Raw genomic sequence first — 24,645 nt, forward strand, 5'->3', positions numbered from 1 at the left:
ACAAATATTATTAGTTTACATAATCTAATTAAGCCAAGGATTCGTATTCTCTGTAAGGTTGTTTCAAATCATAATTTTAATGCAGGACCCAATTTTGATGTCACTTCCTTTACAGTACCCAGCAGGTGAAATGACATCGATCTGGGGATCTCAATGAGCTTTCCCAACATCAGTCTCTCCGTTCCTCTTTGTCTCCTCCAACAGCCTGTTTACTTACCAGGAAGTGAGGCCTCTTCTATGGCCATGGCTTAGCCCTCTCCCTGTGCTTCTCATCCATCCTCACCCTCACCTGCAGGACTTGCTAGAAGACCCACTCACTCCCTTCTAGTACCCTTCATCTTGTCTTCAGATGTTGTATTCCATCCATAAAACAGAGGAACCTTCCTAAAACACCTTTCCTTCACACTTACTCTCCTTTAAACTAACCCCTCCCTCTTCTTCCCATCTGCACATTTCTTGACACAGCCAGCTTCAGCATTGTGCACAGGCTGACTTTCTTTCCTAGCTCCTACCCAGGTCATGGCACCCGGGAATGACGAGGGCACTCAGGGCTATACTGAAGAGCTGAGTTGGCTCCTATAAAAACCTGGGAAGGCTGCTTAGAAAGCCTTGTGACAGTATCACCACTTCTCAGATATAGTGATGATCCTCAGACACAGCCCTAAGGGTGCTTGCTGTCCTGACTTGTCCAAAGTACTCCTCAGTGTTTGTTCTTTCCCAGTCCAGTTCCTCTTCCACAATCACCTTTCTACAGCCCAGCTAGGACTGGGATCTCTCACTGCCCAGAAGCCTTTATGCTCCCTTATGACTGCTAAGAAGGTGAGGCTTCTCCAGTCAGATGCTGCAGCCCTTCACATGTTGGCCTGGTTTCAGTCTTGTCATCCCTCTGCAACCCCTTTCCCATACCCTGTAATCAAGTCAACCTCAACTATTTTCCACTCACTGCCCTGACTTTCCAATCTCTGTGCCTGGAATCACTTTCCATACCCCCAGGAGAGGCCAATCAGAATCTATCAGAACTTAAAAGACACAGTCATCATTAATGTTTTGCTACTCCAGAGCTTTTTTCTGAAGCTCTGGAAGCTTCTGTCTGAACCTCCAGGCATTTATGCTGTCCTTGGATTACCTTCTTTCGCAGTCTGTAGGTTACTTGAAGGTGGAAACTAGGCAAGCTGTTGTACAGGAAGGAATTCAGCATCAAATGGACTGAGATTAGAGTCCTGCTCACTTTCTCGGTGGTCATTCATGATCTTTAATCATCAATTTCCCCAAATGGGAGACAAATAATACACTTCCTCTTAGAATTGTGGTGAAACTTATATGAGATAAAAAATAAGCATCTGGAACCCAAACATGTCTATGAATTTTATGGTGTTTTTTTTTTTTTTTTTTTGCTATGGGTTCAAATTACTCAGTTTAGGTTGGAGCTGCCTGTGGTCACCAAGCATGTCATTTTTCAAAATTTTATTATTTCTTTTTTGGACTGGCTTTGAATTATAAATGCAAACATTTGAAAATTTTACTTTTATTTTATTTTTCTCTGAGAAAACAGAGAAATAAAACTGTCACCCTAACTATTCTCCCTTGAAATGAAGAGGGAGGGTGAGAAGAATCAAGCAGAGCAAGAGAAGGAGAGTGGGATGAAGTAGGAAAACGAAGGAGCTGAGAGAGAGGGAGATCTTTAATGCTTTTTACATGAGAGAAGTGGAATGTTATTCAACTGAAAACAGAAGTGCTTCCAAAATCCTGAATTTATAAAGCCCAATTCTTTAGATTTCAAAAATACTATAAACCACAGGGCAGCTTGCAAATCAAATGAGTGTTTCTCACCTACTGCCCATGCTTCCTGAAGTAGCCTGCTCATATGTGACTATTGAGGGGCCTTCAGCAACTGCTTGTCTATTTTCTTTGCATGGCTTGGCCAGGAATTGCAAACCCTGGCTCAGGAGACCTGGTTTGGCAGTGACCTGCCAAAGCGCCTCACGACTTAGCACTGGGCATAGACTCTGCTGCGGAGGGCTGTGAGCCAAAATGGGTCTTGGCTGTCTGCAGGAAAGAGTTACCCTAAGTAACCAGAGAAAAAGGAAGTAGGGAGGTTCTTTTCTGATCAAGCAAGTGACATTAGTTAAAATTTATCATTTTCTAAGTTTTCCACAATTAAAATAGAAACTATAAATGTGAGAAAAATATTCCAGATTCTAACTTCTGCATGTTAGTGACTCAGTTCCCCTTCTGGGATACTGAAAACTTCCTCCCAAAGAAACCTGCTTGACTTTTAATCTGCCACAGAGGTTGGCTTTGCATCAGTCATCTTGAGAAATTCTAAGAACTTCAAAATGCATGAATCCCCAGCGAACTGGATCTTTGTCATATATTCATTCTGAGTACTTTGGCGAAGCAGTCCCATGTCCCTAGCTTAATTGGCGGCAGATTATTTTCCAGCCATCAAATAATCTTTTCCTAGTTGAGAGTCAGAAATAAAAACATTCACTCATAAAGGAATTGAATAATTCAGAACACGAATACCATAAGTATTTATTTGAAAAACATTTTCCATTTAAGTAAACTGGCAAATCAGCTAGAGTAGCTTCTTACTACTATTTGGAATTTTCACTCACAATCACTGTTACCCATCATATTCAAAGATAGTGATACAGAAAACTATTTCACAATTTTTTAGGAAAATATATACAATCTCTCTGATAGAAAGTTAATTGAAGCAACAAAGCTAGGCAATATAAAGCTAAGATATAAAACAAATTGACATTTATAAACACAAATAAATAAATATATACAAAAGAGTCTATGCCAACAATAAAGAAAATCTATACAATGCAACAATGGTGACATGAATGGAAACTATCTCAGGATCCTAGCGTCAGATGCTAACACAACAGAGTTTAAAAATATGGGGAAGAAACAGAGTCTGAGCTGATATTGTTCTTAAAGGTCAGCTAAACTAAATTTTGGCTCCGCAGCTAAATTCCTACCCCTCTCCTTTGAAGGTATTATATACAGGTGAGAACTGCATGTTTACAACTGAGAATAGAATTTGCCTTAGAATTTTAAATCCAGTCAAATAGTTCAGTTCAGTCATTCCTCCATTTTTCCTCATCTGGTTATCCAAAATTTCTAAAGTGCAGCTGATATTGCTGTCAAATGAAAAAGAAAATGTTTTCCTATTGTGGATGAATATGAGTAGAAACCAAAAGCAAGGCTGTTTTTGAAGCCATCTTTTACTATTAACTAAATAAGCAAGTTGGGCAGAAATCTCACAGTAGAAAGCTAAGTAGACAATGAATATCTAAGGTTTGGGGGAGGCACTATATGAATATTCAGTATTTGATTAATTTTCATCCATATGTAACCTCTGCTACAGTAAGCAGCCTATTAATAACCAGCCTATGGAACAGCTGTATTGTAGTGAATCTTGATAATGTTAACATTTACTATCCTTTTCTCCTAAATACCCTTCCCTGTGAAAGAGAGCTTGGCAGTGTTCGTCTCCCTGATGGTGCTCCAGGCTCCTGAAAAACGGAATAGCAGAAAATCCACCACCACATTATCTCATCATCTGTCTGAGCCTGAATGACAGCTTCATGACTGAAGATCAGAAAAGGTGAGAGGTTCCCACAGTTGCTGCACAGCCTGTGTCTTCTACTGGGAACTACCTGCTTTCTGCAAGGACTCCGGGTGCTTAGTTCATCTCTGATCTCTACCTTTAAGCAGTCTGGTTCTGTCAATGCCTCCTTTGCTCATCTTTTATGCTGCCACTTCCCAAGCCCTGCCATCTCCCAGATAACCCAGAGCAAATGTAAGAAACGGCAGGCACTGAGGCCAAATTTCTAAGGAACCACATACAACTCTAAGAGCAATTAAAATGTGGTCTCCTACATATTCACTAGCAAGCATGCAGTACTCAGGATAGTTTGTAAATTGGATTAGCTGCTTCATATCATTCCTGATTTTTAGGCAGCAGACTGACCCATAAATCTATCTTGCCAAACCTTCTCAGGCTCTTATATATTATAATTGGAGGGCTCAGTACAAATATTTTTTTGGCCAGCAATTGTAGACCCATATGTTTATAAATTATTTCAATTCTTATGAGTCACCCATGTGTCTCAGGCTATATTCCCTGGAACAAAATTTCAGTAGGAGAAGTTAGAAACTTTCATTTGTGCAACTGGAAATGTCTTAAAGTCTTTGGAGAAAGGACAGGACCATGGAGACTCAACAGTGTATCTCCTGGGAGGGAAAGGCTGTTTCTTGTGCAGAGATGTTGAATGGAAATTCTCCTTACTCCCTTAATCCCGTGGGCTCAGTATACAGCACAGGAGGAAAAGGATAGGTACAGCAGATTAATTCTTAAATTACTCTTTGGAGCCCTATATTAATGGACTATCAATACTATAAGAGATTCAATCTATGGGATTAAATGATAACAAATAATGATACTGGAGCCTTGTGTCTTGAATATGATAAGGGAAATATTAGAAATTTTCATAGCTTCATATTGTTCAAAATCTTGATTTTGGAAAAACATTTTTTTCCAAAGCATGTTAATAGTTATGAAGTTAAAACATTTGATATAATATGAAAAAATCCTTTTAAATCTTTGGATCAAACATTAAATATTTTTTCTACCTATGTTTAAATTTCATTGCAAAAGAGAAAATACTACTATATTCATGGAAAAAAAAGCACTAGGATGGACTTGTGGGCATCCAAATAGTTGCAAATATTTGTTTTTCACTGTTGAGAAAGATGATACAGGAAAAGGCCACATCCAGACATATCTATGAAGTAGGGTACAAATAAGTTCTAAACTAGAGTTTGTCCTTAGCTCTGCTTCTCCTCTATCCTCCAAATTCAGTGTCTCCTCTGAATTATGATTAGTCTGATACAATTCTGTACTTAAAATACTGTACCTCAAAAGGCTACTGAGTCATACTGCTTTCAGTACTGAAGTTTTACTGATGATGGAAGCTCCTCTATGGAAGAAATATACTGAAAAGATAAATTCTAAATTTCACAAAAGTCTTCTAAACAAAATACATTTTTATATATATGCAGTTACCTAGGTAATAGCACATTTATATCTGCTACTTGTAGTTCTCACTGCTTGCAGATTTTCATGTTTCTGTAGACTGCATTCTTTTTCTATATTAGAGACATTAAAACTTTGTGCTGTGGCTGAAGGTATCTGACATGATAATATTTTTATAGAAGTTATCTGAATGAGAATTGCAATAACCCTTGACCTTATCAATGACTTGATGGACAGGGATGATTGATGTTGGTTCTCCATCAGCATGGGTCAGTTTTGACAAAGACTTGTCCATGGAGGCATTGTCTGCAAGAAATGATACAAAAAATTAGCTTACCAGATTGGATGGTGACATTCCGAAGGGCCACCACACTGTACACTCTACTTTGCATATTAAAGAAGTAAGCAAAGGAAAGGAAGCTCTAATTCTTTCTCAGATTAGGTAATAGGCAACACTAAAATGTCAAGTTTTTCATCTTCAAAGTACATTTTTAATATTCACAGAATGACAATTTGTCTTTTAGTAATTTGTGATGTGGTTTGTTTGTTTTAAGAAAAATTTTAAGTGGCATTTTTCAAAGAGCCAATGAATAAAAAAGTCTGAAAAACCACTTCAAAAGTACAGGCACCAACTGGCTCAAAAGACATAACAGATTATGTTATAAATGAATTAAAATATGCTGAAATATTTATGGAAGAAATGATTTGGTATTTAAATGTTTACCAAATGATACAGGGAAGGGCAATTGGGTAGGAGTGCATAGCTGGTGATAAATTACTTCTTACATATTTTTCATTCTTCTCACAATGAAAATATTATACACTGAAAGGATTTTGATGAACAAAAGTAAGTGAAAATAAATAAAAATATACTCTGAATGAATTTTTTAAAATCAATTTTTAGCCTGTGAAATGGTTGGAATCTAGCAAAAAGGGCATCTTTTATGAATTACTATTTTAATTATAGAAGACAAATTTCTTTTTATCAGAAATACTTTAATAGCAATCTATCTGCTTTTATTGACAAGGCTATGGTTTCAGAGCAACTGATAGTAATAAAGGGCTGCTAAGTAAAATTCTTCCCTGAATTTTTAAGTAATTAATATTTGACTACTATTACTCTAGACCCAAAAGCTTCCTAAAATTGCCTCTGATGGTGCTCTGAAACTCTCCTTGTGCTATTATCTATAAATATATATGATCGTTTTCATGAATCTAATTGATACTTTCTATGTATCTGCCTTCCTTCCTCTTCCAAAAACACTTTGGAGAGAAATTCTACCCTCAAATTAACCAAATTAGAGAGCTTTTACATTGATAAAGGAGAAATGTGACTTTCTATGAGACATTTAGCTTCCTAAAGACATATTTACTCTACATTCCATGGAAGAGGCAAACCTCTATTCCCCTCAAAAAACTGCTTTGAGGAATCATGGCTCCACAACTGGAATGCACACTGTAGGTTTTTTATGTTTTAAATAAGTTGGACCCTGTATGTGATACAACACTTAAGCCCATCAATAATTGGTATTAGTCATCATCATGATATCTGTTGTCTTGGGAAAGTATTCAAATCACTCCACCACTGTTTTGGTGAAGCCACTAAATAAAATGAAGACTGAAATAGGAAATGGCACTCTCATTCCACTGTAGAGGAAGCCAGAGAGAAGAAAAGATGGATCATGGAGCGAATGAGTAGACTGAAGCATGGGAGAATGACTGAAGCATGTCCCAGTGCTGATGAGAACAAGGCCACAGAGCCATAATACAAGGCCCTGTCCCCATTTGGCTCTTAGCAAGCTGATTCATTTTATGCTTTCTTAAGTTCACATATTCACTAGCCATTGGTTTTCCATTGGGGATTTTTTGACTAATTTGTGCTTGATGTTTTTAGAGTACCACACATATTAGGGAAAATGTCAACGATATATGCATTCTGCTTCCTTGACCACTTCAAGGAGCATATACTTTTAGAGATGCTGAACAGCTCCATTTCAAAGATACCATCCAATATGATGGGGCTTCACAGTCTGATAAATAAAATTCTGAACAAAGGCTGTATTTATTTATATATAAAATATAAACATATATTTTATGATGTTATAAATTATATTCTTCATCTCCTGGTTACATATTAAATTATACTTAATATAGATTTTCATTACAGTTGCAAGTTTGAAAACCAGGGGCTAGGGAAAGGAAATATCTCACCTATGCTGAAATTTTAAGCACATAAAAATCCTCACAAAGCAGGCTTGGAATTGATAATTTCTTTTTTATGACTTCTATGAATGTACCATGATATGTCCAGTAATCCAAAAGAGCAGTGGAAAAGTAACAAATCTCATGTCCTTCTATTTTAAAAAAAAACTCTGAAGCACTGCTTTTCATCCTCATTTTTATCATTACATGATATGTGACCACTCACTCCCGAGCATGGTACATTTCCTAGAAGGCGCGGCTTGCAGACACCCCATGCAGAGAAGAGCCGGCACAGCCAACCATCATTTGAAACATCAGAAATTCCAGCTCTGTGCAGGAATGTCATCATGCTAGCTGAAAAGTACTGTACAGAACAAGCCATTCTGCTGGTGCAGCAAGACTCTTAGCTTAATCCATGCAAATATTCTCTTATTACCTTGCAAAAATGTCATGCATTCAAAAAAGTAATGAAAGTTTACCTGAATGATCCACTTTTGCTGAAGGAATGCTCTTAGGAGACATTATCTACACCATAAACATATGAATGTCTAGATCAATTCCAAGAAATAAACCAACCAGATATCCATGATGATATGCAGTGACTTTTTGCATACCCTGAGTGATTCCCCACATAAAAGCTGTCCCACTAAAAAACTGGTTAGGTAGTCAAAGGCTATTTGAAGTCAGTTTATTGGAAACCAGAATTTATTACACCACAGCAGCAATGTCATATAGGAAACTATGTCCTCAAGCTAATTTGCAAGAACCCATATCACCTCAAGAATGAATTTTTTGAAAAGCAAATTAAAAAAAAAAAACTATACAGAATTTTGAAATAGAAAACTGTCTTTAGTTCCTCTATTTCTGAATTTCTTCTTTTATGTCCTAGTCAGTTTTCCTCAGCATCCTACAGCTCTTTCTTTCCTTAACACATCCAGAATGTCTTGTGCTCCAAATTATCTACAATATTGCTCCTCTCCCCTTCTTTTCTCCAGGCTAGCAAATCTCACCTGTGTTAAAAGCAAAATGATTCAATTGATCTAATTCCTAATCATTCATAACTTATTGACAATGAATTATTTGAATTTTAGAAGATATACAAAGTTAGCATCTACATTTAGTTAAACAAAGTGAAAAAAATCATTCATTATAAGCAAAAGAAAGGCAACCAGACAGAATAATCTATCTCTAAACATAAACCTGTTATCAGTTTCCTTATAAAAATATCCTCAAGCAGATGTGAATAGATCTCTTAAATTTAGGCAAAGGTACATACATATATTGCATATATACATGATTTATATGATACAATATATATATATATATATATGATGCAAAATATGCACCTTATTCTGGAAGACAATCCACACCTGACATTCCATTCCCCAAGAAAATCCTTGATTCCATGAAATTTTTAAGAACTGCTGTACTAAGCTGCTCTGAGTTCTTACTTCAATCATAAAGTAATTTTGGAATTAACAAACTCTCTAACACAAAATTTTTTCCCACAATACCACCACAAATCCCAGGCAGTGACCACACCAGTGGCAAGGTGTAGAAGGTGATGAAAAGAGAGACATACGTGCTTGTAAATGTACATAAGGGCTGTTTGTAATTCAAATGATTGCAACATCAATAATTATAGACACATCATATACCTGACACTCTTATTTGCAAAAAGCCATTCTTTTACTCATGTTTAAAGGCTAAACAAATTAAACAGTAAAAAGTTACTTTTGTTATCCTTTTAGAAGCAATTTTAATTAGGAACGTACTATGTGCTGAGTGTCAAGAGTTGATTGCCAGGGGTTTAGTTAGTGTTGAAAAGTAATCATTTTATTTCCCTTTACAACTATTAAACTATTACACCTTTTCACACCACTCACAGACGATCAAGTACTGCAAAATATTCTTTATTTTCTATGTTGTCAGAATTGCTCATATACCCATAATGCTCAGTGTCAGAACAAGTGGATCATTGTGAATATCATGAATAGACAAGGTTTAAAGGGTACAGCTTTATATCACTTTCTACACTTTCCACTATTTCATACTTAATCAGTAATTTAAACAGCATCATCAGTGACACTTCCATTAAGGAATTAAGTCTTAACACTTCCAGTGGTTAAGGAATTAAATACTAGACAGTGCTGCTTCCATCTTTATCACAGCCACAATGACTCACCGGAGTGGCTATTCCTTTTGAAATAGGTGGTAGAGCTGGATTTAGATTTGGATGTAAGATACGTTGAGTTGGAACCAATGGAGCTTGAAGATAAAGATTTTCCTAGATTATCAGAACTTTTCTTGATGATATTGGTAGCTGTTTTACTCCAATCTGAAAGAAATAACATCACTCTATCAATTTTCTTTATGAGACACATGCTCTGCCCTGAAAAATCATCAGAATTTATCTGGAGCATCCCATTTTCTGATATGCTGGCAGTAGCTTAGAGATTGGCCCTAATCAATAATAAACTGAAGAAACAGATAGGTTTCTTACATCAATCCTGTGCATGTAATATTTAAAATCCCACTTCAATATCCTAAGGGTAAGAAGTAATCACTGATGATAAAAAATTAATTATGGCAGCTCAATTCACAATAGCTAAGATATGGAATCAACCCAGATGACCACCACATGATGACTGGATAAAGAAAATGTCACACATACACACACACACACAATGGAATACTACTCAACCATATAAAAGAAAGAAATCCTGTTTTTACAGCACAGTTGAAATAGGTGGAGACTGTTTACTGAAATAAGCCAGTCTCAAAAGACAAATATCATGTTTTCTCTGATTTATGGTAACTAATAAATAGAATAAAAATATAATGTGTCTAAGTGAAACCATCATCTGGGATTTGATTAGTACTTATAGCCCTTGTCCATACTCCTGAGAAGCAGTGATCTTTCTACTTAATACTTGTTGAATCCTTTATTCTTTATATGAGGATTAAGCTTGTTATTATAAAGTATGATATCACAAAAATTAAAAGAAAAGAAAGGAAGGAGGAGGGATAGAGGGTGAGAAGTATCATATTCTTAAAACTGTATATATGAAATACATGAAGTCTGTTCCTTTAAATACAAAGTAATTAAGTAAGTAAAACTTTTCTTTGGTTATTTTTATATTGAGAAATATCTCTTTGCCTAATAAAGCAACTCCAGATTTTAAATAATATGTAAGGGTGGATATTGCTATTTGAATTGCTGAATTTGACATGAAGTCTTGAGCAAATAATTGAACCTGTTTGGAATTCACACCTCTCTTCTGAAGAATAGGTGGTTTGGGTCCAAAGTCCACATCTCTTAAACTCTGGTTTCTTTTCAGATCCTATAAATCTTTCGCCTTTTACCAAAGTCCACATCTCTTCCAGCTCTATTATTTTAAGATTCCAAGTAAGCATTTTCACATGTACAACTTTTATCCCTTGCTACCACTGGGACAGGGGTTTCTGACAATGGAAGTGTGAAGGACAGCTACTTCAAATGTAAAATCTAATTAACAACATGCCCCTTTACCTGAGTTGTCTGCCAACCGAAATCTGCCACAGCAGAGATGTCGTCTCCACTGTTTCTGAACATTCTCCTTCATTGCACAGTGGAAGATAAATATAAATAAGCCTGTCACAAAAATACAAATATTTTACCTAACACACATATTTTAAAGACAAATCTTATAAAATACATTGTTCTTTTTAATTTTAAATCTTTTACATGTATGTCATTAAGAAACAAGGATCTTAAGGAATCTTGTAGTATGCAGCTCTCATTTATATCCAGTAGAACACAAAGACTCAGATAGAACTAGAATAATACATGAATCTGATTTTCTTTGCCTGTTCTAACAATTAGTAAAACTTAACCTAAAAATCAAACGGAAAGAAGCAATATTCAATATAAGAAGCATTTAATAATATTTTCCTTACACTTGTATTTGACATAAAATCATGAAAAAAAATTCCATAAAATTTAGGAACAAAGAGAAGACTGAAAACACTCATAAGCTGTCTGTTTCAATTTGTATATTCTGAGGTATTTTATATTTATGTATTACTACAGATACAATTATAGTAAAATAGGTTGGGCCATAAAAAAAGAGGTATTTTAGCAGGCCAAATATGGTCCAAAGCAGCAGAGTCATGTGGCTCCAATTGTCCTACTTTAGTTTCTCAACATTTGAACAAAAGTATTTCTGAATAGCGAAACAGTCTTTGTATTTGCAGTCATTCCTGTGCTTACCAATAACTGTGTTACTTGTTTGAAAGCCACCCCTTCTGGGAGTTTATTGTACATTCTAACCCTCTTGAGGAAGCCTCTTCAATTTCTCTCCCTACTCTTCCGTACTTGGTTATTCCCATTATCTAACAAACATATTTTAGAAACTCTTTTTTTTAAAGCCTATAATTTTAACTTCTAACATTTTAATTTCTAATTGTCTTCCAGCTTCAATTTCTGCATTTCCTCTCCTCAAACTCCTTGATGTGGCTGTCTCCACTTTTTCTTGTATCTTTTCAACCCACACCAAATACACTACTATCCACATGCATGATGACATCACGACTGCTCTTGGGTGGGTCACGGTGACTACCATACTGCAAACTCAGTTTCCCACTGTCATTTATACTATACTTCAGAGAAGCATTAACTCAGTGGAACATTCCTTCATTCTTGACATCCTGTTGTCCACTGTCCCCCTATTTTGCTACGGATTCCTTCTTTGTCTCATTCATAGTATAAAGAGTGACATGAATGACTCAGTCGTTGATTTCCAACTTTTCTAGGGCTACATTGTCCCCCTGGGAACCAACATTTCCAAAATACAAGTACCATACACTGATTCTTGTATTTGGTCCCATTTCTTTCTATTGCCAACAAAACAAGGATCCTGTCCCATACTTTTAGTTATATACATGAGAGGCAGAGTTATAGACAGAAAGAGGGAAAGACAGAGAGAAAGGTCTTCCAGCTACTGGTTCATTCCCCAAATGGCAAATGCTTGGGTGCCTGCACCCACATGGGAGACCTGGAGGATGCTCCCAGCTCCTGGCTTCAGTTCAGTCCAGCTCTGGCTCTTGTAGCCATTGGGAGAGTGAACCAGTAGATGGAACATCTTTCTGTCTCTCCCTCTCTCTCTCTCTCTAATTCTGCCTCTCAAATAAATAAATCTTAAAAAAAAATGATATTTCACTTTGTGTTTCTATGGGGGTGCAAACTGTTGAAATCTTTACTTAATGCATACTAAACTGATCCTCTGTAAAAAAAAAAAAAAAAAAAAAAAGAAATTATCAATTCCCAACTTGACCCTCACTGGGATTAAACATGACAATAGGTCTGCACTGATTTCATCATCATTTAAAAAAAATCATCTATTATTTTTCACTTTATGTTTCTGTGTGGGAGCAAACTGTTGAAATCCTTACTTAATGTATACTAAGCTGATCTTCTGTATATTAAGATAATTGAAAATGAATCTTGATGTGAATGGAAGGGGAGAGGGAGTGGGAAAGGGGAGGGTTGTGGGTGGGAGGGACGGTATGGGGGGGAAGCCATTGTAATCCATAAGTCGTACTTTGGAAATTTATATTCATTAAATAAAAGTTAAAAAAAAAAGAAAAAAAAATGATGGTGATCCATATACAGATACCAGCCAGACACATTGCTGTGTGTGACTCCACATGTTGGGAATTCCTTATTGTCACCGCATCAGGATCCACGATCAGAGTGAGGACTGTGCAGATCATTTGTGTGGTTCATAAGTTGGTACAGATGAGTTTTGCACTCAGAGGGGGCTAAAACTCAGTCATTGATCAACTTGGAGAAGAGGAGGTGAGGGTGTGATCACACCAATAGAGGTGACTATTCCTTCCCATCTGTTAAAAAGAGATTTACTGGCTGGCGCTGTGGATCACTTGGCTAATCCCCTGCCTGTGGCGCCGGCACCCTGGGTTCTAGTCCCGGTTGCTCCTCTTCCAGTCCAGCTCTCTGCTGTGGCCTGGGAAGGCAGTGGAGGATGGCCCAAGTGCTTGGGCCCTGCACCTGCATGGGAGACCAGGAGGAAGCACCTGGCTCCTGGCTTCAGATCGGCGCAGTGCACCAGTTGTAGCAGACATTTGGAGGGGTGAACCAAAGGGAAAGGAAGACCTTTCTGTCTCTCTCTCTGTCTAAATCTGCCTGTCAAAAAAAACAAAAAAAAAGAGATTTGCCATGCCCAACTTGGGGGTTACCCTGGATACGTGCTCCACCCTGGACCACTGACCAGAACTCCCTGGTCACATGCAGCACACACCTCTTGGTAATCACTGAAAGTACAGACATTACACTGAGCCATGGAGGCACAGTTCAAAAATAAAAGCAATCAGAGGAAAAAAACCAAGAAGTATCTCCACAAATGCCTAAAAATAAACAGAGAAATTCAAGAAACAAGAAAAAGGAAGACAACATGATCCCCGCAAAGGAACAAAAAAACTTCAATAGTAGAATGCACAGATGTAGAGATTGATGAAACCCTGAAATGGAATTCAAAAGATTAATTACAGGATTGCTCAAAAGCAATCAGAAGCAAATCCACAAAATAAAGAAATCCATATGTTATATGAATGAAAATTTTTCCTGTGAAATTGAGATTTTAAAGAGAAATCAAAATGAAATATTAGAAATGAAGTCTTCAATAGACAAATAAAAACTGTGGTGGGAAGCCTTAACAACAGAGTTGGTGAGACAGAAAAAATAATACCTGAGCCAGAAGACAAGTCTTCAGAAATTTTTCAGTCAGAACAAAAAAAAAAAAAAAAAAAAAAAAAAGAAGAAGAAGAAGAAATTAGAAAAATTTAAAATAATGTTGGAGATTTATGGTATACTTTCAAATGACTCAACATAGGGGGTCTTAGGAGTTTCTGAAAGTATGGAGAGAATGAACTAGAAGACCTATTTAGTGAAATAATTCCAGAAAACTTCCCCAATGTGGAGAAAGAAAGGGATGTCCAAGTACAGGAAGCTCATAGAACTCCTAATAGACTTGACCAGAAAAGATCTTCAACACAACAAATTGTAATCAAACTTTCAGCAGTATAACATTAAGAAAAGATTTTAAAATGTGCATGAGAAAAATGACAGGTTATTTTCAGAGGATCTCCAATTAGACTCACAGCTGACTTCTCATCAGAAACTCTATAGGCTAGGAGAGAATGCAGACATACCGAGTCTTCAGAGAAAAAAAAAAAATGTCAACTCAGATTACTGTATCCTGTAAAGCTCACATTTATGAATGAAGGTGAAATAAAGGCCTTCCATAACAAACAGAAATTGAAAGAATCTGTCACCACTCATCCAGCCTTACAAAAGATGCTTAAGGGGGCCGGTGCTGTGGTGTAGCAGGTAAAGCTGCTGCCTGCAGTACCAGCATCTCGTATGGGCACCGATTCGGGTTCCAGCTGCTCCACTTCCAATCCAGCTCTCTGCTGTGGCCTGGAAAAGCAGTGGAAAATGGCCTAAGTGCTTGGGCCCCTGCACCCATGTAGGAGACCCAGAGGAAACTCCTAGCTCTTGGCTTCGGGTCAGCACAGCTCCAACCATTGCAGCCAGTTGGGGAGTGAACTAGTGAATGGAAGGCTTCTCTCTCTCTCTCTCTCTCTGCCTTTCCCTCTCTGTATAACTCTGACTTTCAAATAAATAAATCTTAAAGAAAAAAAAAGATGCTTAAGGATGTGCTACAAACAGAAACACAGAAAGATTGTCATTATGAAAGAATGTGAAGGCAGAAAATCTCCAAGAAAAAGTACAGAGGAAATCCAAAGTAAGCAATAGGAATATGTATGGAAAAAATTGCATGGCCAAGTCATTACTTATCAATAGTCACCTTGAAAATAAATGGTCTAAACTCTTTCATTAAAAGACACAGGCTGGCTGAATGGATTAAAAAGCAAGAGCCACTATTTGCCACCTAAAAGAAACACATCTCACCAACAAAGATACATGCAGACTGAAAGTGAAAGGATGGAAAAAATATTCCATGTTAATGGAGAGCATAAAAGGACAGGTATGGGCATCCTAGTATCAGAAAAAATAGGCTTTAACACAAAAATAGTTAAAAGAGATAAATGTGGGCCAGTACTGTGGCCTACTGGGTAAAACCACCTCCTGCAGTGCACCATATAGGTGCTGGCTGGAGTCCAGGCTGCTCCACTTTTGATCCAACTCTCTGCTATGGCCTGCGAAAGCAGTAGAAGATGGCCCAAGTACTTGGGCCCCTACACCCATGTGGGAGACTCAGAAGAAGCTCCTGGCTCCTGGCTTTGAATTGGCGCAGCTCTGGCCATTGCAACCATCTGGGAAGTGAATCAGTGGATGGAAGACCTCTCTTTCTCTCTCTCTGCCTCTGCCTCTCTGTAACTCTCGCCTTCAAATAAATAAATAAATCTTTTTAAAAAAATATATGAAAATATATAATTGCAAATATTCAAAGAAAATTAAGAAAGGAAAGAGGAGGTAGGGTAAGAGTGAGGAAGAGAGGGAAGAAGACTAGGATGGGAAGTAATCAATATGTTCTTAAAACTGTATATGTTAAATACATGAAATCTGTTCCCTTTATATAAATAAATAAATTTTTAAAAAACTTATATGTTCCTTTTGAATGTGAAGTATTCATCAAGACAATTCTCAACTACATTGTAGCTTGCCCAATTGAAAATGTGAGGAAAAACATTGATAGTACTGTCTGTTAAGAAAATAGTTAAGTGTATAAGATATGCCTAAGGTAATGCTCACATGTTTTATTCTTTCAATACCTTAACTCAAAATGACCCATACTCTTATTTCAAAAATATTAGAAAAGAAGCTTGGTGGATTTCTATAGGATGGGCCATGACCACAGTGAAATGACTATAGGCTAATTCTCATCTTGGGTTTATTGTCTTGTTTGGCCACTGGTAAGTTCTTAGCATAAATTTCTGTTGAAATCAGTGAAGATGATTACATATTTTTACTTGAAGATAAATGGCAGTATGAAAATACTGACTATATTTTGGTTACTGGTTTCAAATGTAGGATCATCCTATTTAAAAATTCCTGGAAAATTCAAATATTTTTATCACAATGAACTCAGTATAGGTATACTATCATTGTATTAGTATTACTATTATACCATTTAAAATACAGGTACATAAATATGTGTTTATATGAATAAAATGACATTATTATGTATAACATATTACAAATAATTAATTAGTAATAAATAGTGAGATCTCAATATTGAATTCAGAGTTAAAAGTTTTACAGCATCTTGACAAACTCACACTGATGTCATGAAACCTTCATATCCTACAAAAGAGAACTGAACTCATGGTGCATTTTAGCCTGTAGAACTACCATTCTGATGAATCCAGGCCATTAGCAATACTTCCTTCTGCTTGATAATTGCCTGGATTTTTACTTTATTCATGCAAATCCATTTAATCAACTTCGAGTGAACAGATGTCTTTAAATGGTTATTTATTTTCATATACTTGAAAGAGTATCAGAGACGAAGAGTGAGAGGGAGAGAGACCTTTCATCTGCTACTTCACTCCTAAATGGTTTACTCTCGAAATGCCCCCAAATAGCCAGGTCTGAGCCAGGCTGAAGCCAGGAGCTCAGAACTTCAACTGGGTTTCTCCCATGTGAGTGGCAGAGGCACAAGCACTTGAGCCATTATCTGCTGCCACCCAGGATGCATTAGCAGGAAGCTTCATTGGATATCGGGTATCTGGGACATGCAACAGTGCTCCAATATGGGATGCAGGCTTCCGAAGTGGCAGCTTAACCTGCTATATGCCATAATGCCCACCCCTAAATGAACAGGTTTCTAACCAGTCCCTTGTCTTCAACCACATTCACCCATCTTCCTTTCACCAACAAAGATATATAACCTCTAAATGTGATGTCTTAATTCTCAGTAAAATCTGCAATTTACTCATATAAAATAAATAACATTTTCAGTTCTGTTAGGAAGACGAGGGTTGCAAATACAAAGGAACTCAAGATGTTTGTAGAGAAATTGGATTAAAAGCTGTTTAATTTTCATGCAAAAACATTTTGAACTCCATGTATAGTTTTTCCATCATATGCATTTTTCATGTACTCTGAATATTCCCTCAAATGCATCAATTTAAAATTGTTTTGCACCATTTAGGTCCTCCTTTTTTTTTCCCAGAGTGTCTTGGCTTTCCATGCCTATAATACTCTCATGGGCTCTTCAGCCAGATCTGAATGCCTTAAGGGCTGATTCTGAGGCCAGAGTGCTGTTTAGGACATCTGCCATTCTATGAGTCTGCTGTGTATCCCACTTCCAATGTTGGATCGTTCTTTCCCTTTTTGATTCTATCAGTTAGTATTACCAGACACTAGTCTTGTTTGTGTGATCCCTTCGACTCTTAGACCTATCAGTGTGATCAATTGTGAATGAAATTAATCACTTGGACTAGTGAGATGGCATTGCTACATGCAACCTTGATGGGATTGTATTGGAATCCCCTGGATGTTTCTAACTCCACCATTTGGGGCAAGAGGACCTAAATGAAAGATCTCTGTGAGATTCCAGTAGAAAGAGCGAGCCATCAAAGAAGGAGATACCTTTCCCTGAAGGGAGGAGAGAACTTCCACTTTGACTATGACCTTATCTAAATAAGATCGAAGTTGGGGAACTCAAAAGGCTTCTATAGCTTTGGCAACTCATGACTAGAGCCTAGGGAGATTACTGACACCATAAACAAGAGTGTCAAATTGTTAAGTCAACAACAGGAGTCACTGTGTACTTACTGCTCATGTAGGATCTCTGTCCTTAATGTGTTGTTCACTGTGAATTAATGCTCTAACTAGTACTGAAACAGTATTTTACACTTTGTGTTTCTGTGTGGGTGCAAACTGATGAAATCTTTACTTAATATATACTAAATTGATCTTCTGTATAAAAAGATAATTGAAAATGAATCTTGATGTGAATGGAATGGGAGAGGGAGTGGGAGATGGGAGGGTTCCGGGTGAGAGGGAAGTTATGGGAGGAAAAAGCCATTATAATCCATAAACTGTACTTTGGAAATTTATATTTAGTAAATAAAATTTTAAAAAATAAAATTGTTTTGCACCAAAATAAACTTTTTAAAGTCTCCTCATGTGTGGCAAAGTGAATCTGCTACTGATATTTCTAGGGTGGAAAATGAAAGGAAGTTCACTGTGCAAAATTCTCCTAGAGGACACACGGGCCAGGGCTGATTCAGCAAATATGGTGAAGAAGATGGTGAAGGGACAGGAGTATGCTGTAAATTGGAATGGAAAGCATTCTAAAACATCTCATCAAGTACTGGATTTTATTTTTGATATCTGCCTGAGAACATGTTCAGATAGCACATTTGAGAAAAAAAAAATCCTACTTCTAAGTATTGGCATTATATTCAGTGTAGATTGCATGAGCCTGTATTTGATCTTGGATCTTACAAGAGTTATTTAATTATTTAGGGGAAAAAAAGACACACTTAAGATATCTGGGGTAAAAATTTGACTCCTACGTGGAACTCATTCCCTTTGCCTGATTCAGGCAACAGTATGTGACTTCTGATGCAAATGTGAAAGATGTCATCAAATGGGTATTCTCAGAAATTCACCCTGATTATCAAAAGCTTAAATTACTGCCAGAAACAGCTCCTTAAGAAATTTATTACTATATGGCCAGCGCCGCGGCTCAATAGGCTAATCCTCCACCTTGTGGCGCCAGCACACCAGGTTCTAGTCCCGGTCGGGGCACCGGATTCTGTCCCGGTTGCCCCTCTTCCAGGCCAGCTCTCTGCTGCGGCCAGGGAGTGCAGTGGAGGATGGCCCAAGTGCTTGGGCCCTGCACCTGCATGGGAGACCAGAAGTACCTGGCTCCTGCCATCGGATCAGCGCTGTGCGCCGGCCGCGGCGGCCATTGGAGGGTGAACCAACGGCAAAGGAAGACCTTTCTCTCTGTCTCTCTCACTGTCCACTCTGCCTGTCAAAAAACTTACTTAAAAAAAAATTTATTACTATGAGTAGAACGTAAAGGAGCTCATATAGACATCCTTTTGCTGTTCTAAAAAAGTTCACTTCCTTTTTTAAAATTTATTTTTTGTTTTTTAAAGCAATTTATTTAGAAGGCAGAGATGGACTTTCCATGCCCTGATTCACTCCCCAAATACCTACAACAGCCAATGTTGGGCCAGACTGAAGCCAGGAGCCAGGAGCCAGGAGCTTCATCCATTTCTCACATGGGTACAGGGACCCAAGCACTTGGGTCATCCTCCACTGCTTTCTCACACACATTAGTAGGGAGCTGGATTGGAAATGGAGTGGCCAGGATTGGATCTGGCACCCAAATGAGATGCTGGTGCTGCAGGTGGTGGCTTAACTTACTGAGGCACAGCATTGACCCCAAAAAATCCACTTTCAATAGGTGAAAACAGTAACTTTGGTTCCTCATTTTCTTAAGTTTTTTAATAACTAAAGGCCACTGACAGTTTCTGCATAATCCTCACCACTATCTCACACAGGTAACCTGAGTTGACTTTTTCTTAACCTGGATACTAAAGATTTAGAAACTCAATTAAAGGTATGACTGAGAACATGGGTAAGTAACCAGAGGCTTGTGTCTTGATAAGGCCATGAGCATAAAGCAGTTCTGGAAATTTTTGATGGGAAAGTTGGTCAGGAATTTATCAAGTATTTGGGTAGAAGAGGCCATCAACTCTAGGTAATTGTTTTTTGACAAACACGAACTAGAATATCTCTGAACTCCCTAGCAAGCCTGCAATTGAAGCTTTAAACAGCTCCTATGTTCTGCTGTTACCAGAAATAGCCAGCTGGCTGTTATTAGGCTGGGGCTCTTTAATGACTTATGGTTCTCCTTGGAAACTTCTTAAATCTTCCTTTCATACACCTAAGGTGACTTTAGAGAATTATTTCTCAATGGCACAGACTGCCCCACCAAAAGATGAGTAATTTATTTCCTTGTGGTGTGTAATGTCTCAGCCAACATGACATCACTTCATATGTTAGGAGTTGAAAGGTGGTTCACCTCTTTACCTTGGCACCAGGTCAGTGTGTGTATTGTATGTGTGATTATGTAACAACTGAGCTTTCATGAGGTTTCTAACCAAACTGACAGTGGCAAGGGAGACTTGCTGGCATTTAGTATAGTGTACCTGATAATTTGACTTGATCTCCTTTTTAAAAAATAAATTTTATTTATGATCAAGAGAGAGGAAGTGCTTTCTTACTCTCTCCAAACAGCCCTGATAGCTGGAGCTGATCCAATTTGAGGCTGGCAGCCAGGAACTCAATCTAGGTCTCCACATAAGTGACAGTATCCCAGTGATTGAGTGATCACTGCTGCCTTCCCAGGGTCCACATCAGCAGGAAGCTAGAATCAGGCAAGAGCTAGCCCAGGCACTTTGACGTGCACATGGGCTTCCTAATCAGTGTCAACCAGCAGGCCAAACACCCACCCCGACTTTAACTTCTTAGTTTACCAACACACATGACAATAATATAGCATTTCCCTAAAGGATTTTTTCTGAATAAGGCTAAGAGATTATTTATATCATTTATTCATTAAATGCATATTTACTAATTTTTAATAAAAATAGATAGTCACTTCTTTGAGAGTTTGAAGTAAGAAACTGAAGGTCCAGTTATTTGTTTTAGTTTTCTCTTTACACTTTGTGTCCTACTAATACACAATATATGCTATATTGTAAATAATACATTTTTAGATGACAGTTGACTTTGAGAAAGCCATTATTTTTTCTGTGCTTCAGTTTCTTTATCAATCAAATGGAGAAAATACCTCTTTCTTAGTATGTACTTTGCAGACTTTTTGCAAGAATGAAAGTAAAATCACAAATGTTATGTGAAACTCCTCTATATGATAGTGTACCATACAAATGAATTTATTCCTGTGGCTCTGGGTTATTTTAAGATTATCAAAGTAATTAATGAATGCAAACATTATCCCTTAGTAGAATGATAATATCCTTCTGTGTTCTCCACACCAGCATCTATCTGAACTATGTGTGACATCTTACTATATTGTCATGCATCTGTACATTAGATAGGCTGACTATGCCTAAACTATTAATCATTATTATTTTCAATTCCTGGAAAAGGAAAATTAAAATGCAATCTCTTGGTAGGAAGCTAACCTGATATCCTGAAGAACTTGACAGGAGAGTTAGTCTCTCTATATTGGAGATACAAATGTAATTAACAGTGTCAAATACTTTTCTTCCATTAGTGAACAAAATCAGCAATCTGAGACACTGTTTGTCACTTGAATAACAAGCAGCTGTGTGTACATGCTACATCTTAGGACAATACTTTAAACCTACACCTCTACTGAAAGTGTCTTCAAGGGAGAGAGGGCCAAGAATCAGTAACCAACTAATTGCCTTTTATTTCTCTAGGATGAATTCTATCACATTTACTGAAGTATAGTCTAATGTTTTTAGGCATTGGTTCCCTTTCACAAAGCAATTTTTTTTAATTTTAAAAGATTGCGTGTGATAGAAATTTTTAGACTTTACAATTTTTTCAAATTGTATTTTTTAGAAAAATTGAAAAAAAATAATATAATGATTAGCTAGCTGCATCCTGGGAAGGCAGCACAAACAGCAAAAGCAGATGGATATATAAATCTACCATATTCTGAAGGTATATTTATCTTTTCATTTTTGAGGGGAAAAGTCGATGAAATGTTCACTATATTACATATCCAAGAAAAGTAGGCAAAATAAAAATACCAAAGCAATCTACTATGGAAAATTAGACAAACTAATAAAGAAAAACTTTGTTTCGACCTTGATTCAACTTGACTTCATTTGCTCATATAAGTAAAATTTTAGTCACAGCCACACAGATCATAATAATTTTCTAACATTCACTTAACATGATTTTGGCAATTAAATTATAGTTATAAATGTACATAAAATACATATAAAACTTTAAATATGTAGTAAAAATATTCAAATACAGAAAATATAAAAATAAAACACATAAAAATTACAGGATATATACATTTATTAGTATTCTAATGACATACATGTGCTTATACACATATACCTCTACATATTATTTCCAAGAATATTGAAGGATAAGACGAACTTTTTAAAAAACATGTTTGAACTGCTATTTTGAATAAATGAATGAATATGATAAGAAGCTTATCATAAGTTGTTCTTCTGATTTATGTTCCCTGGCATCTCCATAGAATCAACATGAATACTTGTTGCTTGCATGAGTCTCATCCCATAACACTACTGGTGACTTGCAGTATTCATAACCATTTCCTGCTGCACTTTAAATACCCAACCACAGGCTAAAATAGAAGCTAAAATTTGTGTAGTATCGCTATAGTTTCCAGAATATTGTGTTAAATTCTTAATCTTCACCTATAGCTAAGTCGTACAATGATAGGCATTTAATAACTGTAATAGCCCTTTAAGAAGACGACCAGGTGCCTTAATCATTGTAGAAACATAAAAGCTTATCACCCAAACCACTGAGGAGTGTTTTGTAAGCAGCATACTTTCTAAACTTCTTTTGACTCTATGTACTTCTTTTCAGCTCTTCCCTTTCCAACACAGTCTCAAGTACTGGACCATTTCAAATCGAATCACTGGGAAAGCCTCATATCTGCTCTCGCTATAGACACTACAGGGCTGTTCTCATCCATTTTCCACAACACATTCAGCTTAATCTTTATAGAATGTGCATCTGAGCATGCCATGACACAAGCCAAAACCCTTTCGAAGACTTTGCACCGCTCTTATGAAAGGCCGTTTACCTGAAATATTCTTTTCCCCATAACTGTTTCTACTTTCCCCTAGTTTAGACCTATGGATCCTTCAGACTTCAGCTTGGATACCACATACTCGTTAGTATGTTCTCAACACTATGGGGGTCCTTTTTAATATCACTCTCCTTTAGAATAAAAGCTCCATGAAGAAATGGTACCAAGTCAAGCTATTTTGCTGAAATAAAGAGTGTCATAAAGGAAAAAAAAATACACATAATGTCATTTGCCTAAGTACTACCTATGTTAATCTTGCATTCATTGAATTGTTTCTTTAAACTGTCTAAATTCTACATGTTTGCTTTAATAAAGTATATCTTTCTAACAATCAAGCCTCTCTTGGAATGTTCAGAAAACAACTTAGCAATAAAAACCATTGTTTGCCTTTCCAAGTGTCCTGAGAACTCTTTACATAAGCCCAGCCAGTAAGCAACTGCTCTTAGACTCGTGTACTTTGTATCAATGCCTTTTAATTTAAAATTTCTTTTTAGGAGGTGTTTTTAATATCACTGGATGTGAAGAAATCTGTTCTGAATTTATATAATTTAAAATCAGTCCTAAAAGTCAGTGATTTATGAATAGCACTGACCTGATGATGGTTTACAACATTTTTCCCTCCTGACAGGAGACCCAAGCTGGGAGAAATAAAACATCCCAATTCTCATTAATGGAAACAGAGCTGAACAGACAACTGTAGCTGCTGAAGGCTACTGACGCTGCCAGGAAATTCTAAAAGCAAAACCAAGGCTGGGCTGGCAGATCAACGTGCCTTTCATGTACAATCCTGAAATATAAAACCACGGAATTTCCAATGTTAACAGACACTTCTGTCAATATTGATTTAGGCACTTATTAGTTGTATATTATTGAAGAGATTAGAGAAATATTGACTTTACAAATCTAGATTCTGGTGAAGGTATATTCATATGCTAGGTAATCCACTTCCAACTTTGGGAGGTGGCAACTGAAGCTTATTATTCTGTTTACTAAAGATAACGAGCATGTGTATGTCCTCTGTTAGAGGAGACTGGCCCTGAATAAAATTTGCTAAGTTAATTAATACGTATTTATGTCAGAGGAATCTGAGATTGAATTAAGGCCATCCTCAAAGTCTCTGTGCTTCTTTATCTAACAATCCATTCATTTAACAATCACTGAGCACCTACTATGTGACAAACAACTTTGCAGTTCACAAGCTAGTGGAGGACCCAGAAGGATAAGTAGGGCACACCTCACTCTCCAGCAGGTAAGTACAGGCTTTTCTTAGAGCACAGCTGTAGAGAGCACCCACCTAGAGAGAGACCCTGCTTCCTAGCCCAGCTCAGACTTGCTCAGCTTTAGTCAGCTCTTTCATCCCCACATACCTACAGTTGCAAGACCAACAGCTTCAGGTGAAGCCATTAGTCCTGCCCTGATAAAAACCCCCTTCCAAATTTTGTCATCCAGTTTCTTTTGGAGTGCTGACATCATGGTGTTTCTTCACATTAGAGAGCTTTAGCAACACAAGGAATATCCAGGACCTTAAAGATTGTCTTTAATTTTCAG

At 37.1% G+C, this 24,645-nt stretch overlaps 1 protein-coding gene across 1 annotated transcript in view; it reads right to left on the minus strand.

The window, feature by feature from the left end:
- Positions 1–2,510: 2,510 nt before the first annotated feature.
- The window catches only part of ADGRG6 (adhesion G protein-coupled receptor G6), a gene marked incomplete in the record, with an annotated part of 148,972 nt that continues 126,837 nt past the window's right edge, over positions 2,511–24,645 (minus strand). Inside the window, 3 exon segments of the mRNA XM_070073491.1 lie at positions 2,511–5,356; positions 9,438–9,590; positions 10,785–10,886. Of these exon segments, the coding sequence (XP_069929592.1) occupies positions 5,178–5,356; positions 9,438–9,590; positions 10,785–10,886 (434 nt within the window).

This window comes from Oryctolagus cuniculus, chromosome 5 (assembly GCF_964237555.1).
Source record: "Oryctolagus cuniculus chromosome 5, mOryCun1.1, whole genome shotgun sequence".
Lineage (NCBI taxonomy): Eukaryota > Metazoa > Chordata > Mammalia > Lagomorpha > Leporidae > Oryctolagus > Oryctolagus cuniculus.